This window comes from Sminthopsis crassicaudata, chromosome 6 (assembly GCF_048593235.1).
Source record: "Sminthopsis crassicaudata isolate SCR6 chromosome 6, ASM4859323v1, whole genome shotgun sequence".
NCBI lineage: Eukaryota > Metazoa > Chordata > Mammalia > Dasyuromorphia > Dasyuridae > Sminthopsis > Sminthopsis crassicaudata.
In genome coordinates, this window is record NC_133622.1 from 28,608,644 (window position 1) to 28,623,624 (window position 14,981).

At 43.7% G+C, this 14,981-nt stretch overlaps 1 protein-coding gene across 6 annotated transcripts in view; it reads left to right on the forward strand.

The window, feature by feature from the left end:
* Positions 1-14,981, forward strand: part of TBC1D1 (TBC1 domain family member 1) — a 212,303-nt gene that overhangs the window by 176,074 nt on the left and 21,248 nt on the right. For all 6 annotated transcript variants that reach the window (XM_074272353.1, XM_074272354.1, XM_074272355.1 and 3 more), the window contains one exon: positions 1,807-1,968. In XM_074272353.1, coding sequence (XP_074128454.1) covers positions 1,807-1,968 — 162 coding nt within the window. The remainder of the gene's footprint in view (positions 1-1,806; positions 1,969-14,981) is intronic.

Here is a 14,981-nt window from a genome sequence, read left to right on the forward strand (position 1 = left end):
TCCTCCATTACAAAGGCTGGGGATGCCTGCAGCTTTCTTTATAACTCCTTCCCCTCAGAGGATGATCTAGTGTTTAGATCGCATGCTGTATGTCCGGCTTTCATTTGGAATTCATTGCTGTAGGAGCTGGGCTGCCTGACTGCGTGCTCTGGAGCAGCAGGAATAGGCCACGGCCACTTTGTCTCTGAGGATTCCATACTTCCTCTTTACCTGAAGAATTCCTCTTGTTGTTCTACAGCTATAACACGTGTCAGATGCATCCTCTGTCATATAAACTGACTCCTGCTTATGTGAAGTTTTATCTTAAAATGGAAATTTATTTCAGATTGTGTCCCTTCATCAATGCATGTGACACTTCTAAAAATAAAAAAAGAGAAGGACAATTTCAAAGTAGTAAAAGGAAAATTAGTTTTTTTAGTTTCCTTTCTTTGCTTCTGGACATGTTTCAATAGCAGCCCCGAGGAAAAGGTTCTGACGACTTGTGCCCCATTATCCATGTACCACTCACATGTAGGACCAAGGTGCTCTCCCGACTCCCAGCCTGGAGCAAGGGAAGGGAAGGGAGGGCTTCCCACTTGTGCCCAGTTTGGGAGGTAGATTATTTCGGTCTCCTCACCAACACAGCCAGAATGGTCATAATGTACTCCTAAAAACGGGGAATGAGTTTATCACAAAAGTCTTTTACTTGAACATTTTCCCTTTCTGACCGCAGCCAGATTCCTCTCTGCACCTGCCTTTACTTCTCTCTGCAGTTGGAGTTGGTGCACAGAATATATGGAGCCGTGGGACACCGTGTAGAAGCCCACCTTGGACATGCTGGCTGGGCGTCTTCCGACGCCTCCTGGGCAGTTCTCAGATGCAGTTTGCAGCCAAGCTGCTGATGGGCTTTGGGGGAGCGGGGGAGTTTGCTCCTCGGAAAATTCCCTCTGATAAGAAATATATCACCTACCAAGAAAAACTGGGTGGAGAGGGGAGATGGAGGTTGCTCATTCCTGTGTCCTTTCTTTCTCTTTTTTTTCTTTAAACTTTTTTTATTACAGCTTTTTATTTACCAGATATATGCATGGGCAATTTTATAGCATCGACAATTGCCAAACCTTTTGTTCCAATTTTTCCCTTCCTTCCCCCCACCCCTTCCCCCAGATGGCAGGTTGACTGATACATGTTACATATGTTAAAGTATAAATTAAGTACATTATATGTATACATGTCCAAACAGTTGTTTTGCTGTAGAAAAAGAATCGGACTTTGAAATAGTGTACAATTAGCCTGTGAAGGAAATCAAAATGCAGGTGGACAAAATTAGAGGGATTGGGAATTCTGTGTAGTGGTCTATAGTCATCTCCCAGAGTTCTTTCTCCGGGTGTAGCTGGTTCATTACTGCTCTATTTTAACTGATTTGGTTCATCTCATTGTTGGAGAGGGCCACGTCCATCAGAATGAGTCCTTTCTCTCTTGGTAGCACCTACCTCAGCCTTTCTTTCTTCCTTCTTCCCCCCTCTCCCCCCCTCACTTTTCTCTCAAGGTTAAGTCATTTCAGTCATCTCCAACTCTCCATGACTCATTTGTAGTTTTCTTGGCAGAGATACTGGAGTGATTTGCCATTTTTTACAGAAGAGGGAACTGAGGCAAGCAGGGTTACCCAGGGTCATGTGGCTCATGGATGTCTGAGGTCAGTTTGAACTCAGGTCTCCCTTACTCCAACCAAGCATCCTATCGGCTGCCTCATCTAGCTGTCCCCATACGACAGTTGTTCTTACGTGTTATATGTGGTAACATCCGTTATCTGCCTGGTTTTTAAAACAGGAGTGCCTCGTCATCACCGGGGTGAAATATGGAAGTTCTTGGCCGAGCAGTACCAACTGAAACACCAGTATCCGAGCAGTAAACAGCAGCCAAAGGATATTCCATATAAAGAACTCTTAAAGCAGCTCACTTCCCACCAGCATGCAATTCTCATCGACCTAGGTAAGTCCACAGCATTAATTTGCATGTGTTTGTGTATGTGTGGCATGTGTAGGCACTCACTCTGTTCTCCTGGTTCTACCCACTTTATTGTTCTAATAAAAGCTTCCCAAATTTTTGTGAAACCTTTACTGTCATCATGTCTTATTGTACAATGACATTCCATTACACTCAAACGTTATATTTTTTTCAACCATTCTACAGTTAACAGTGAGGGAGGAGTATGGAGTTCTTGCCACATGAAAAATAGTTTTTTTCTACATGTGGATCGTAGCAGTGGCTTTAGTGGATTAGATTAGATGTGTGGTTCCGTGACTTCGGGCGTTCTTTTTTCAGGCGACTAGTTGGAATGGCCTTCCTTGGTACACAAGAGACCAGAATTCCTTTGCCACTCTTCTTAGAGATTCTCTTGATGTCCTTCAGATACCACTTTCTTGGTTTTGGTTGAAATATGTTGATCTTAAAATAATGAACTGTGATATATAGTTGAGGTGAAGTACTTTGAACAAATAATGTATTCTTGTTCTTTGGGGACATAAATTTTAGATTTATCTTCATCCTTTTTTTGAATATGTCTTTTAAACTGTTCACTTTTCACTAAAATAAATGATGTTTCGGTTTAATAAAAGTGTATCACTAGACTAATGAAAAGGAGTTTCATGGATAAGTAGCAGTAGTAAGAAAGGCCAGACAGTTGAAGAAGGAAAATATATGACAGATTATATACTAAATCAGCCTGCTGGCAGACCCTTGTCCGCTTGCCAAATGATGTCAAGGGAGTAGAATTCTCATATAGGTCACTACAAGTTTATAGAAGAGCTCATAAAGCTCTGAATTATTCATGCCCTGCTGGAAGCCTATTACAGCTCTAGATTAAAATGATCACTCTGTCAGGGTTTGATAGCCGGTGGAGGAGAGACCAGAAGTACTCTGCCCTTGTCAGACCTCAAATGGAACACCCGGCTGCCCCCTTCCAGGGAAGCCAGAGCGTGGTCTCCTGGGAGGACAAGTGGATAGGAGGCTCCAGGGGGGAGAGGGAAGGAGCTGAGCAAACCCCAAAGGAGGGAAGACTCTGCAGCAGCTGTCTGGAAGAGGCGCACATACTCCATTTTTGTATAAAACCGGGGGCCAAGGAAGAACAGATTCAGATCTGGAAAATGTGTCCTGGTAGTGACCCCTCCCCCCCCCCGGGATGAAGTGGGCTGGCCCTCCAGCACCGAGATAGACGGGGCCTGGCATAGGATAGCAGTGGGAAGACAGAAGCATGAGGAGTGGGCAGAGGGAGAAAAAAAATTGGCTCCCGTTTGTACAGTGAGTTAACACAATGTGTGCATCTAAAAGTGCCGGCGTTGTTGGTGATCAGAAAAAATCCCTACTTCAGGCTCCTTCTGGGGAAGACTATGCACATACATAATTATACAGACTGTGGAACATGGAAAATCTTCACTGGCAATTGGAGCATTGTGTAGAAGGTGGTCTTGAAGGAAGCAAAGAATTAATAAATGCTTGTTCTAATTAACAAATTAGAAAGACTCCCATATTAGTCACTGCCTTGCCTGTGGGCTGCCCGGTAGTCCCTCCATACTGCCCGGTAGCCTTGGGTATTTGGATGAATCCCAGAGGAGATCTGCAGTAGCTGTTGTACCCCTCGGTGGTGGGGGGTGGTAGGTGGTCTCTGCCGCAGGTGTGACTTTGTGCCAGTCTCCTGTAAGCCCCAGCAGCTTCTCCAAAGCAGAACTTGGAATCCGACTCATCGTTTATTTACAAGGCACTGCTTTTGTTTCATTCTGAGATTCTTGACGTGATCGGAACTCGGCGTGGAATGATAATTTTGCTTGATGGCAGCCCAAGAGAATTGAGGCGACGTGGACAGCAAGCAGTGTGGCCCACTAACTGTTCGTTAAAAAAGATTTCATGAATTGGCAATGGTCTGTTTATTACAGTGATGAGTAACAGGACAAATGACATCATGTCCCCTAATGTGAAACGAAGCAAGAGAAGATTGAGAAGGAGTGAGGACCCCCTATTTTATTTTATTTTTTGCAGAGGCAGTTGGGGTTACTTGCCCAGGGTCACACAGCTAGGAAGTGTTCAGTGTCTGAGGCCACTTTTGAACTCAGGTCCTCCTGACTTCAGGGCTGGTGCTCTTTCCACTGCGCCACCTGGCTGCTTCACCTACCCTGGAGCCAAGGACCTAGCTACCACCTTGGCTAGGTACCGGCCAACTGGCTGGTGGCAGCAATCCTAATCCGAGTGGTACAGTGCTGTTAGTATTGACTGAGCCCCCTATCTTAGCTGGTTTTAAATAGAAGTTTTTAAGAATAAATAGGGAAGAGAAAGGGAATGTATTCCCTTCTAATTCAAATGTTTTTATTTCAGTATTCCTAGTTAGCTCCTTTTTTCCATAAATTGTTCTTGAGTTTTATCCATATTATTTTTCCCTAAAAGGGAGGACAGAACCTGCACAGAGTGTGTAGCCCATCTCCATCTGGGCACTGTTTGCTCTCCAGTTATTAGAAGCCCTGAGAGGCGCAGCTGTGACTGACTGCAGCCTTTCCTCCACTTGGCACGTGGTCTGGGCGGGCCCGTGATCCAGCCTGTTTTGTTTCACAACCTCCTTGGCTCTGTTCGCCGGCCCCCTGACCCACTCCTGAAAGCCCCAACTCAGCCGCCCCCTCTGAGAGCTGGAGCTTCCTTCCCAGACACCTGGCCTTCCTCCCTACAACCGTTTTTAGTCTCTCCTGGCTTCTGAGCTTCCTTTTAAGGATTCCTTCTGAGACAGTCTAAAAGCAGCCTTCATTTTCCTCCTGCAGACTTCCCTCCTGACTCTGCTGTGGGCACCATCCTTTGCCTTCCCCAGCCAGCTCAGTCTATTTATCCCAGAGCCCAGAGTTGTGAAAATGATGGCTTCCTTGTTCTTAAACTTGCTCACTCGTTTGGGGGTTCATTTACTAAAGCTCCTCTCCACCCAGAGAAAAACCCTCCCAACCCCGAATGGGTGACTTTCCGAGCGGTCTCCTCCAGGTGTCATTTGGAGAATTTCTTACCAGTGAAGAGCTAAAGCAGAAAGCAGCGTTCCACAAAAGACGCTGCCATATTTCAGGAGATTAGAGCAATTGCTCTGGTGTCACCTCCCGGCCCCCAGTGACTCAGAGTCCTGTGAAACCCATTCTTGGCTGCTGAAGTTCCAGTTTGTGCTCAGGCTTTGTGTTTCTCCCCATGGGATAGCTGGCTTCACTTGCTGAAATTGGCCTTCCTGATAAACAGCTTTGTGCAAAAAAAAAAAAAACAAAAAAAAACAGTCTAATACCCCTTGGTTGACATTCAGCAGGGGTGTGATGGTGTTTTATCCGAGGGGTTGGGAGGGTGGGACGGGCCTCCTTAAGCCTGCTTGCTCCCCCCACAGAGGCCTCCAAGTGTGATCAGCTGGAACATGGCTGACCTCCTGGGGCTGACCACGCCTGACTGGAAGGATGCCATCAGGGTCTCCAGATGGCCACCTGGCTGAGCCTCCCTCCCGGGCTCCAGGCTCGGGCCGGGAACACACCTCCGGCTGGATGGGCTCGTTCTGTACCACGTTCCTCACCTGGCAGACCACAGACCCCTTGTACTGCAGCCTCCCCCTTGGCTAGGTACCAGCCAGCTGGCTAAAGATGGGAATCCTAATCCAAGCCGTGCAGTGCCCTTCAGATCGACTGAGCCCCCCCAGCCTGGCTGGTTTTAAGTTTCTTCCCCTTGCTCCTTCACCTCTTGATTTCTACACTGGCTTCACATTGTGACTTTTCCCGACTTCAGAGAACCCCTTAGCCCAGCCTCATCAGTCACTGACCGCCTCTTCTGTCTTGCTGGCCGTTCCAGGAGTGAAGGGACGACCAGTAGTCCTATAGCCCCAGCATATATGTCTCCCCAAGTCCAGGAACGGCAGATCAGGAGTGCCTCAGCAATATTCAGACCCTCTCCTTTAATCTCGGCCCCTTTTCAGATGCTTAGTTTTTTTTTGTTTTTTTGTACAGTTCCAAGCAGGTATTTTCATTTTCGATATTGGAACAATGGAGGCATTGGCTAAATGTGCTCCCCAGGATCCTCGAGACAAGTCTCTGATTGAGTTGGGAGTGGGACCAAACTATGGAAGCTCAGCTGCTCCTTCGAGCACTTTGTCCATTGTGACACGTTCATTTTCATCATAATGGGGAAATAGTGTTAACACTCTGTAAGCATGGCTGCGAAAATATTCTTGAAAGGAAAGAGCATCTCTTTAGTTTAAAGGCATAGTTTGAATGAAGGATCCACTGTGGTGGGTGTCAATGGGCTATTGATCCGTGCTTCCCACTTGAAACTTAATATATTCTGACCAAGTGCGTAAAACCCGCCCAGGGATTCCAGTCCAGCTCTGAGAGAAAAGAGCTTTCTTATCTCCTCTCGGGTAGGAAGGCTCCACCTGGCCATAGAGGGGTGTTTGAGCTATTCCCCAAATGAAGGACTCTGCCGGGACTTGTTAGATTGACTGAAATTTAAAAGGGCAGAAAACGTTTTCTTCACTCTGTTCCCGGTTGGTGGTTTGCCGCATTTGGGCCCAAAACAAAGAGCCAAGTGTTGGGAACTTGGAGAAACAGAAGGAGCTATTTTTAATAATCCAAGAAAACAGCTTTGTTTTCTATCTCATCTTGTTTTTGAGGCCCTAGGAGTCTGGGCTAGGATTGGCCAGATGAGGGACCAAACTGTTCTTAAAGGCAAAAAGACAGAAAGGAATCCATACCTGGCCTTGTTGCCACTCAGGGATGCTGTCCAGTGGGGGGCTTGGCCATTTAGTGTGGTCAAGTCCACTCCAAAACAAGTGGGGAAATTAGTCTGTGCGCCATCGTTTCCATAGTTGAGACCATCTCATCACAGTAGTGACCCTGGTAATTGAAGATGCCAAATTTCAGTTTGAGGTTAATAAAAATAAGAAAAATAAAGGTTGATTTCCCGCCCCCCCCTTTCTGGGTTCATGGACTCTTTGGGAATTTGTAGTCCTCAGGTTAAGAATCTCATACTTCCTGGCCTTTTTCTCTTTTTTATTTTTTTTTCCTTCCCCTGCCCATGAGGTCAGCCCATCTATATTTTCTTGGTGAGATCCTTTTTGTTGAATGGAAGGTACCCCTGGAAATAGACTGCAGCCTACTCGGAGCCCCCAAGACAGTGTGGAATGAGGAAGAAACATGGCTGACTCTGAGGTCGTGAACCTGTATGACTGGCAAGATGTCCAGCCCAAGAAGGAGGAAGTTGGAAGGGAGGGGCAGGGTGGGCAGAAGGAAGGGGGAAGATGGCTTCAGACTGGGGCCTGTGGGTGTGAGGAGTGTGGGAGGGACCCAGGAAAAGAACGTACAGAGAGGTTAGAGAGACCCTTGGGAAGAGAGAGAGCTGGTGATTAGGTGAGGAGGGGCTGTGGGTTAGGGAAGGTGCCCCCTCCGGGACTGTGAGGATTGTGAGGATCAGTGAACCTACCAAGGGCCTGACACGTAGGAATCCATATACAAATGTTGGTCACTAGTACCATTTTGTTACTAGGAGTATAGTACTAGGAGCAGCAACACAGTACTAGCAGTATACATGCAGTATACTATGCAGTAGGATTAGTAGTAGTAGTGGTACTATAGTATTGGTATAGTAGGACTGTAGTACAGTATTAGTACTAGTACTACTGCAGAACTATAGTAGTAGTGGTATAGTAGGACTACTGTAGTATAGTATTAGTACTAGTACTGCTGCAGAACTATGGTAGTAGTGCTATAGTAGGACTACTGTAGTATAGTATTAGTACTAGTACTGCTGCAGAATTATAGTAGTAGTGGTATAGTAGGACTACTGTAGTATAGTATTAGTACTAGTACTGCTGCAGAATTATAGTAGTAGTGGTAGTATAGTAGGACTACTGTAGTACAGTATTAGTACTAGTACTACTACAGAACTATAGTAGTAGTGGTATAGTAGGACAACTGTAGTACAGTATTAGTACTAGGACTACTGCAGAACTATAGTAGTAGTGGTATAGTAGGACTACTGTAGTATAGTATTAGTACTAGTACTGCTGCAGAACTATGGTAGTAGTGCTATAGTAGGACTACTGTAGTATAGTATTAGTACTAGTACTGCTGCAGAATTATAGTAGTAGTGGTATAGTAGGACTACTGTAGTATAGTATTAGTACTAGTACTGCTGCAGAACTATGGTAGTAGTGCTATAGTAGGACTACTGTAGTATAGTATTAGTACTAGTACTGCTGCAGAATTATAGTAGTAGTGGTATAGTAGGACTACTGTAGTACAGTATTAGTACTAGTACTGCTGCAGAATTATAGTAGTAGTGGTATAGTAGGACTACTGTAGTATAGTATTAGTACTAGTACTGCTGCAGAATTATAGTAGTAGTGGTATAGTAGGACTACTGTAGTATAGTATTAGTACTAGTACTGCTGCAGAATTATAGTAGTAGTGGTATAGTAGGACTACTGTAGTATAGTATTAGTACTAGTACTGCTGCAGAATTATAGTAGTAGTGGTATAGTAGGACTACTGTAGTATAGTATTAGTACTAGTACTGCTGCAGAATTATAGTAGTAGTGGTATAGTAGGACTACTGTAGTACAGTATTAGTACTAGTACTGCTGCAGAATTATAGTAGTAGTGGTATAGTAGGACTACTGTAGTATAGTATTAGTACTAGTACTGCTGCAGAATTATAGTAGTAGTGGTATAGTAGGACTACTGTAGTATAGTATTAGTACTAGTACTGCTGCAGAATTATAGTAGTAGTGGTATAGTAGGACTACTGTAGTATAGTATTAGTACTAGTACTGCTGCAGAATTATAGTAGTAGTGGTATAGTAGGACTACTGTAGTACAGTATTAGTACTAGTACTGCTGCAGAATTATAGTAGTAGTGGTATAGTAGGACTACTGTAGTACAGTATTAGTACTAGTACTGCTGCAGAATTATAGTAGTAGTGGTATAGTAGGACTACTGTAGTATAGTATTAGTACTAGTACTGCTGCAGAACTATAGTAGTAGTGGTATAGTAGGACTACTGTAGTACAGTATTAGTACTAGTACTGCTGCAGAATTATAGTAGTAGTGGTATAGTAGGACTACTGTAGTATAGTATTAGTACTAGTACTGCTGCAGAACTATGGTAGTAGTGCTATAGTAGGACTAGTGTAGTACAGTATTAGTAGTATTACTGCAGAACTATAGTAGTAGTGGTATAGTAGGACTACTGTAGTACAGTATTAGTACTAGTATTAGTACAGAACTATAGTAGTAGTGCTATAGTAGGACTACTGTAGTACAGTATTAGTACTAGTACTGCTGCAGAATTATAGTAGTAGTGGTATAGTAGGACTACTGTAGTACAGTATTAGTACTAGTACTGCTGCAGAATTATAGTAGTAGTGGTATAGTAGGACTACTGTAGTACAGTATTAGTACTAGTACTGCTGCAGAACTATGGTAGTAGTGCTATAGTAGGACTAGTGTAGTACAGTATTAGTACTAGTACTGCTGCAGAACTATAGTAGTAGTGGTATAGTAGGACTACTGTAGTACAGTATTAGTACTAGTACTGCTGCAGAATTATAGTAGTAGTGGTATAGTAGGACTACTGTAGTACAGTATTAGTACTAGTACTGCTGCAGAATTATAGTAGTAGTGGTATAGTAGGACTACTGTAGTACAGTATTAGTACTAGTATTAGTACAGAACTATAGTAGTAGTGCTATAGTAGGACTACTGTAGTACAGTATTAGTACTAGTACTGCTGCAGAATTATAGTAGTAGTGGTATAGTAGGACTACTGTAGTACAGTATTAGTACTAGTACTGCTGCAGAATTATAGTAGTAGTGGTATAGTAGGACTACTGTAGTACAGTATTAGTACTAGTACTACTACAGAACTATAGTAGTATTGGTATAGTAGAACTACTGTAGTATAGTATTAGTACTAGTACTAATGCAGAACTATAGTAGTATAGTAGGACTACTGTAGTACAGTATTAGTACTAGTACTACTGTAAAACTAGTAATAATGGTAGTATAGTAGGACTACTGTAGTATAGTATTAGTACTAGTACTACTGTAGAACTGTAGTAGTAGTGGTAGTATAGTAGGACTACTGTAGTATAGTATTAGTACTAGTACTGCTGCAGAATTATAGTAGTAGTGGTAGTATAGTAGGACTACTGTAGTACAGTATTAGTACTAGTACTACTGTAGAACTATAGTAGTAGTGCTATAGTAGGACTTCTGTAGTATAGTATTAGTACTAGTACTGCTGCAGAACTATAGTAGTAGTGGTAGTATAGTAGGACTACTGTAGTACAGTATCAGTACTAATAGGACTACTGTAGAAGTGTGGTATTAGTACTGGGGGGGGGGGGAGGAGTGTAATAGTAGGAGTAGATCCCCTTCTAAATCTGTGACCTTGTGGATGCTCACTGTGAACATAGCATTGTCCCGTCATCCCAGCATCCTAGCATTAGAGACAGGGCTGTTAGATGTTCGTTTACTCCAGCTTTCTCTTCTCGGGAGCCTTTTGAAGGGGCAGGGGTGTTTTAAAGGAATTCTGGGTTGGGCCGCCATGTAAATAGTCCACATTTCAAGGGGCAAGACGGTTCTTTTTGCTCCCGAAGTTCGGTGAAGGAGAGGGCGAGGAGGGGTGTGTGCTGGGCCTGTTCTGAGACTGAGGCAGAAGCGTGCCATTGGAGGCTCCAGAGCAAGGGCAGGCCTTTACCTCAGAGATAGAAAATGAGCAGGAGCCTCTCTCTCTCCGGCTCCTTGTCTGGTGTAACTTGGGGGGTGGGAGGCTCACAGGCTTCTAGCTCTAAGTCTTAATAGTCTCCCTGCCTCCCTTTCTACAAACTCTCTTACCCTGTGTGTGGGGCAGAAAAATTACCCCATGTCTCTGACAATAAAAATCAAAGCATTGGGGTTTTCGGTGTGTAATCGTAATCATACAAGCTTCATTTCCAGAGTGATTTACAACCAGTTCAAAGTGTAATTTAGCCATATACCCAGCCTCATTTTCTATCTGAGGGCAGAACTCGATGGTGATTTAAAAGAAGATAAAAGACGTTTCCGTAATTTGTGCTCTAGTAAAGGAGATTGCTTGAAGGTGCAGGCAGGCCTGCGGAAGAGTTAGTGTAAGATGTTTTGCAAGCTTCCTTCTCGGGTGTCAGAAATTCTCCCTGTTCTCCCACTCCAGTCTGGTCTTCAAGAACTCTCGGAGAGCAGGTGTGCCTGGGCTCTAACGTGGGTGCACTTTGAACAGTCCTTAGCACCAGCAGAAATAGCTGAGGTGATCGTCCCTGCACGGCGGATCACTGACAAGGTGGGAAAAGCTCAGAGTTGTGTTTTACCTGACACTCCCCCGAGTGCATCAAGAACTGGTCTTGAAGCCTGGGAGGGTTCAAGGTTTCAAGGGCAGCCACATCAGCTCTGAAGGCAGCTTCTCTGGGCCCACCGCCAGCCTCCACCCGTGTTGCCAGCATACAACCAGACTCACTCCCTCTGGGGTGCTCCCCTCCTAGCAGGAAGTGCTCCCTAACTTAGGGGGGGGCCCCTCACAGAGCCCGACCTAGCAGCCATTCTAGGTTAGCGCTACCCGTTAGCGCATGTACATGGCTTGTAAAATACTTGGAGAAACAGGTCATTGCCACACAAAATGATGCATCAGACAGAGCTCAACTCCATGATGGCAATTGCCCAACCAGTCACATTTCTTTTTATAAAATACCATTAATTTCATTTAAGGAATTTATTTTACATCCTTACTTATTAGATTGTGTTGATAAATTAGACACAATCAGCCCTCCTATTTAATGTAAGATTATTCTCAGTGATTAAAAAACATTCTCCAGATCTTCCCTGCTTTCTGCACACTCCGTCCTTTGTCTGTCCTCAATATAAACAAGAAATAGAAACATATTTGTTTGAAAAGAACATAATTAGCAACATCATTCTACTTCCAAAATGAACTAGAAAAGCCATTTTAGATCCAAAGCAAAGAGGGGTGCTATGGGTCCTTCCTTTACTCACGAGGAAGTGGCTCGGAGCCGATCCGGCCTCCTAAGGTTGGTTGGGAAGTACACACTTCCCCGTCTGGGAAGCTTTGCCCTTAAGGAGCCCCCATGGAGTATCCATGAAGCCAGGAATTCGGCTTGTGGGGTTTATTTGTGCAAGAACATTTGGGCACAGGCTGATTGTTTAGCTTATGTTGTTATTTGACGTTCCCAACTAGATAAAAAGTTGGCTCGTTTCCGCTTTATTTAGATCCCTGGAAGGTCATGATACTTTTCAAAGAAAATAGATTAAAAATTTTTTCTTAGTGGAAACCACATAAACCCTTGTTTTACAAGACTGGAAATCCCAAGTCAAGTGCGTGGGATTAAGATTTCTAGTGAGTTTTTAAAGTTCATTTGAAATCTGATTTTCAGTCTCTACATGCAGTTTGAGGTTGAATACAGAGGTACTTGCATTTTCCTTTCTCCCTAAAATAAACTATAAAAATTATCTCAGTGTAATAGCTCACATTTTACATCCCTTCATGGTCTAGCAAGCCCTTCCTATACTATAAAACAATTAGGAAATCCATAATTTTAAGTGGTCATGGCTTTGTTTTTCAGATATAGTTAAATGAAAATGTTTGGGGTGAATATATATGCCAGCCATTTCGTATCAAGGACTCCTGGCTCACCCAACACTTCCTCATGGGCTGATAACGAAGCGATATAGCTGCTTAAACTATCTTTCACGTTAGAAGTGTTAAGAAAATTCTGACTCAGGAAATGAACCGTCTGTCCTTTCCGGCTTCAGAAAGCCTCCTTTCCTTATCTGCTGACTGATTTAGTATTTAATGTGTCTCAGTAGGCAAAGGTGAAACTATTCTCAGAAAACTTGGCTCCAAGTAGACATAAAACTGCCGGAGGCTCGGTGTTGAGAAGAAAATTTGATATTTTTTAGAAATAAGATTGAAAAGGGGAAGTTTTCATTTTAGTTAAGTAATATAAGCTTCAATATGTTTACTGTTGGATCCATGGTAACATCTGTAAAATATTACAACATTTTTCCCGTCTTCTTTGTAGCAGTTAAAAAGCTAAAATATAATAGGAAGAAAAAGAATAACAAATTAGGAATATTTTTAAAAATAATTTCATTATTTTGATTCTATTAATTTGAGATTTGTAATACTCAGAATAGATTTTGGGGGAATGTATTTTCTACATTACTTATAATGGAAAGCATATTAGCTTAGGACCCAAATTACTTGAGTTTGGGTACTGTTTTTTGTTACTGATTTGCTCTGACTTTGGGGAAGTTAAAGTCTCTGGGACATTTTCTCCATCTATAATCTTAATGAGCTTGATGACTTGTGTATCTAAAATTCTGATTCTGATTAATATGGAAATATATTTAACATGTTTGTGTATAGCCTATATTGAATTGCCTGCTGTCTCAGGAAGAAGGGAAAGAAGGGAGTGAAGGGTAAAAAGTTGGAACTCCAAACTTTTTATGTTCAAAAGTGAAAAATTGTCTTGTGTAATTGGAAAAAATATACTATTGACATTCAAATAAAATCTATATTTCAAATAACTCACTTGTTCCAATATTCACTAAGTCTGCTGAATCCATATTTATGCTGTAGAGGGTAAATAAGATCTTCTGTAATGGGGCCTAAAGTCCTCATAGCAACCTGAGGGTGGTGGGCAGGAGGGCAGATTATGGAGGGGGGGTGCTGTTATCACAGTCTGCTCTGGTGTGCCCTAGTCACAGCTGAGCATCTGATTGAGACTAAACTAGTCTTATGGGGCCACGTGCTTGATTGGCACACCTCTCAGATTGGCCAAGATGACAGGAAGAGATAATGATGATTGTTGGAAGGGATATGGGAAAACTGGGACACGGATGCCTGGTTGGGAGCCTTGTGAACAGACCCAGCCATTCTGGAGCACTGTAAAGCTGTGCACACCCTGTGATCCAGCAGCGTCTCTAAAGGAAGCAAAGGGCCCCACATGTGCAAAATGGAGCCCTTTTGTAGCAGGGCGACTTCAGAGAAGCCTGGAGAGACTTAGAGGAACTGCTGAAGTGAGCAGAACCAGATCATTATATATGGCAACATTAATGTTATATGAGGGCTGTGGGGACTGAGAGGGGGTCACAGCATTCTCACTCTTTTCTGTTGTTGGCTTGCATTTAGGTTTCTTACTCATTTACTTTCTTTTTTGATCTGATTTTTCTTGTGCAATTAGAATTGTATAAATGTTTACACATATGTTTTAACACGTATAACACATACTGGATTACTTGCCATCTTGGGGGGGTGGGGGGGTTACGCAAGGATCAGTGCTGTCATTATGCGTGCATCCTGGCGCGTTGTGGCAGCCTTGGGAGACGTTCTCTGGAGGCAGAGGAAAACTGGTGATGGCTTTCAGGGAAGCCTCCCAAAAAGAAGATGGCACATCTGGTTTGGGCAAGTGATGATGCTGGGGAAAGATCCTTGAGCTTGGGGACAGAAGCAGGCGCAGCCAGCTGCTCCCGGGACACTGGGATTGATGTTCCGTGTAGATTTGGAACTGGCCTCGTGCCGCTTGGCCGGCATACCTAATTTCTCCTCAGTTAACTCATCTGTAAGATGGGAATGATCATGGCGCTATCTTATTCACCTTGAAGTGCTGTAGAATGGTTGATGCTATGTGCTCCATGTTAGCCATAGCTCTCCTCTGCCCATGCTTAGTGGATCCTGCTGAAACTTGGGTGTGCTCTAGGACCGCAGAGTAAGAATGACTGGGGGGTCCACCTGGATGGGCTCTGAGCCCGAGAACACGGGAGGACCCTCTTGGGAATGGGGGCTTCTGTGCCAGGAGATTCCTACAAGATCTCGTGAATTGGGTGAAGGCTGGCTTCCGAGCCTGAGATCCTTTTCCTGATCATCTGGTTGTATGGAATGTGCCTTTCTCCCTCTAGGTGTGTCCCTCTGAGGAGGACAC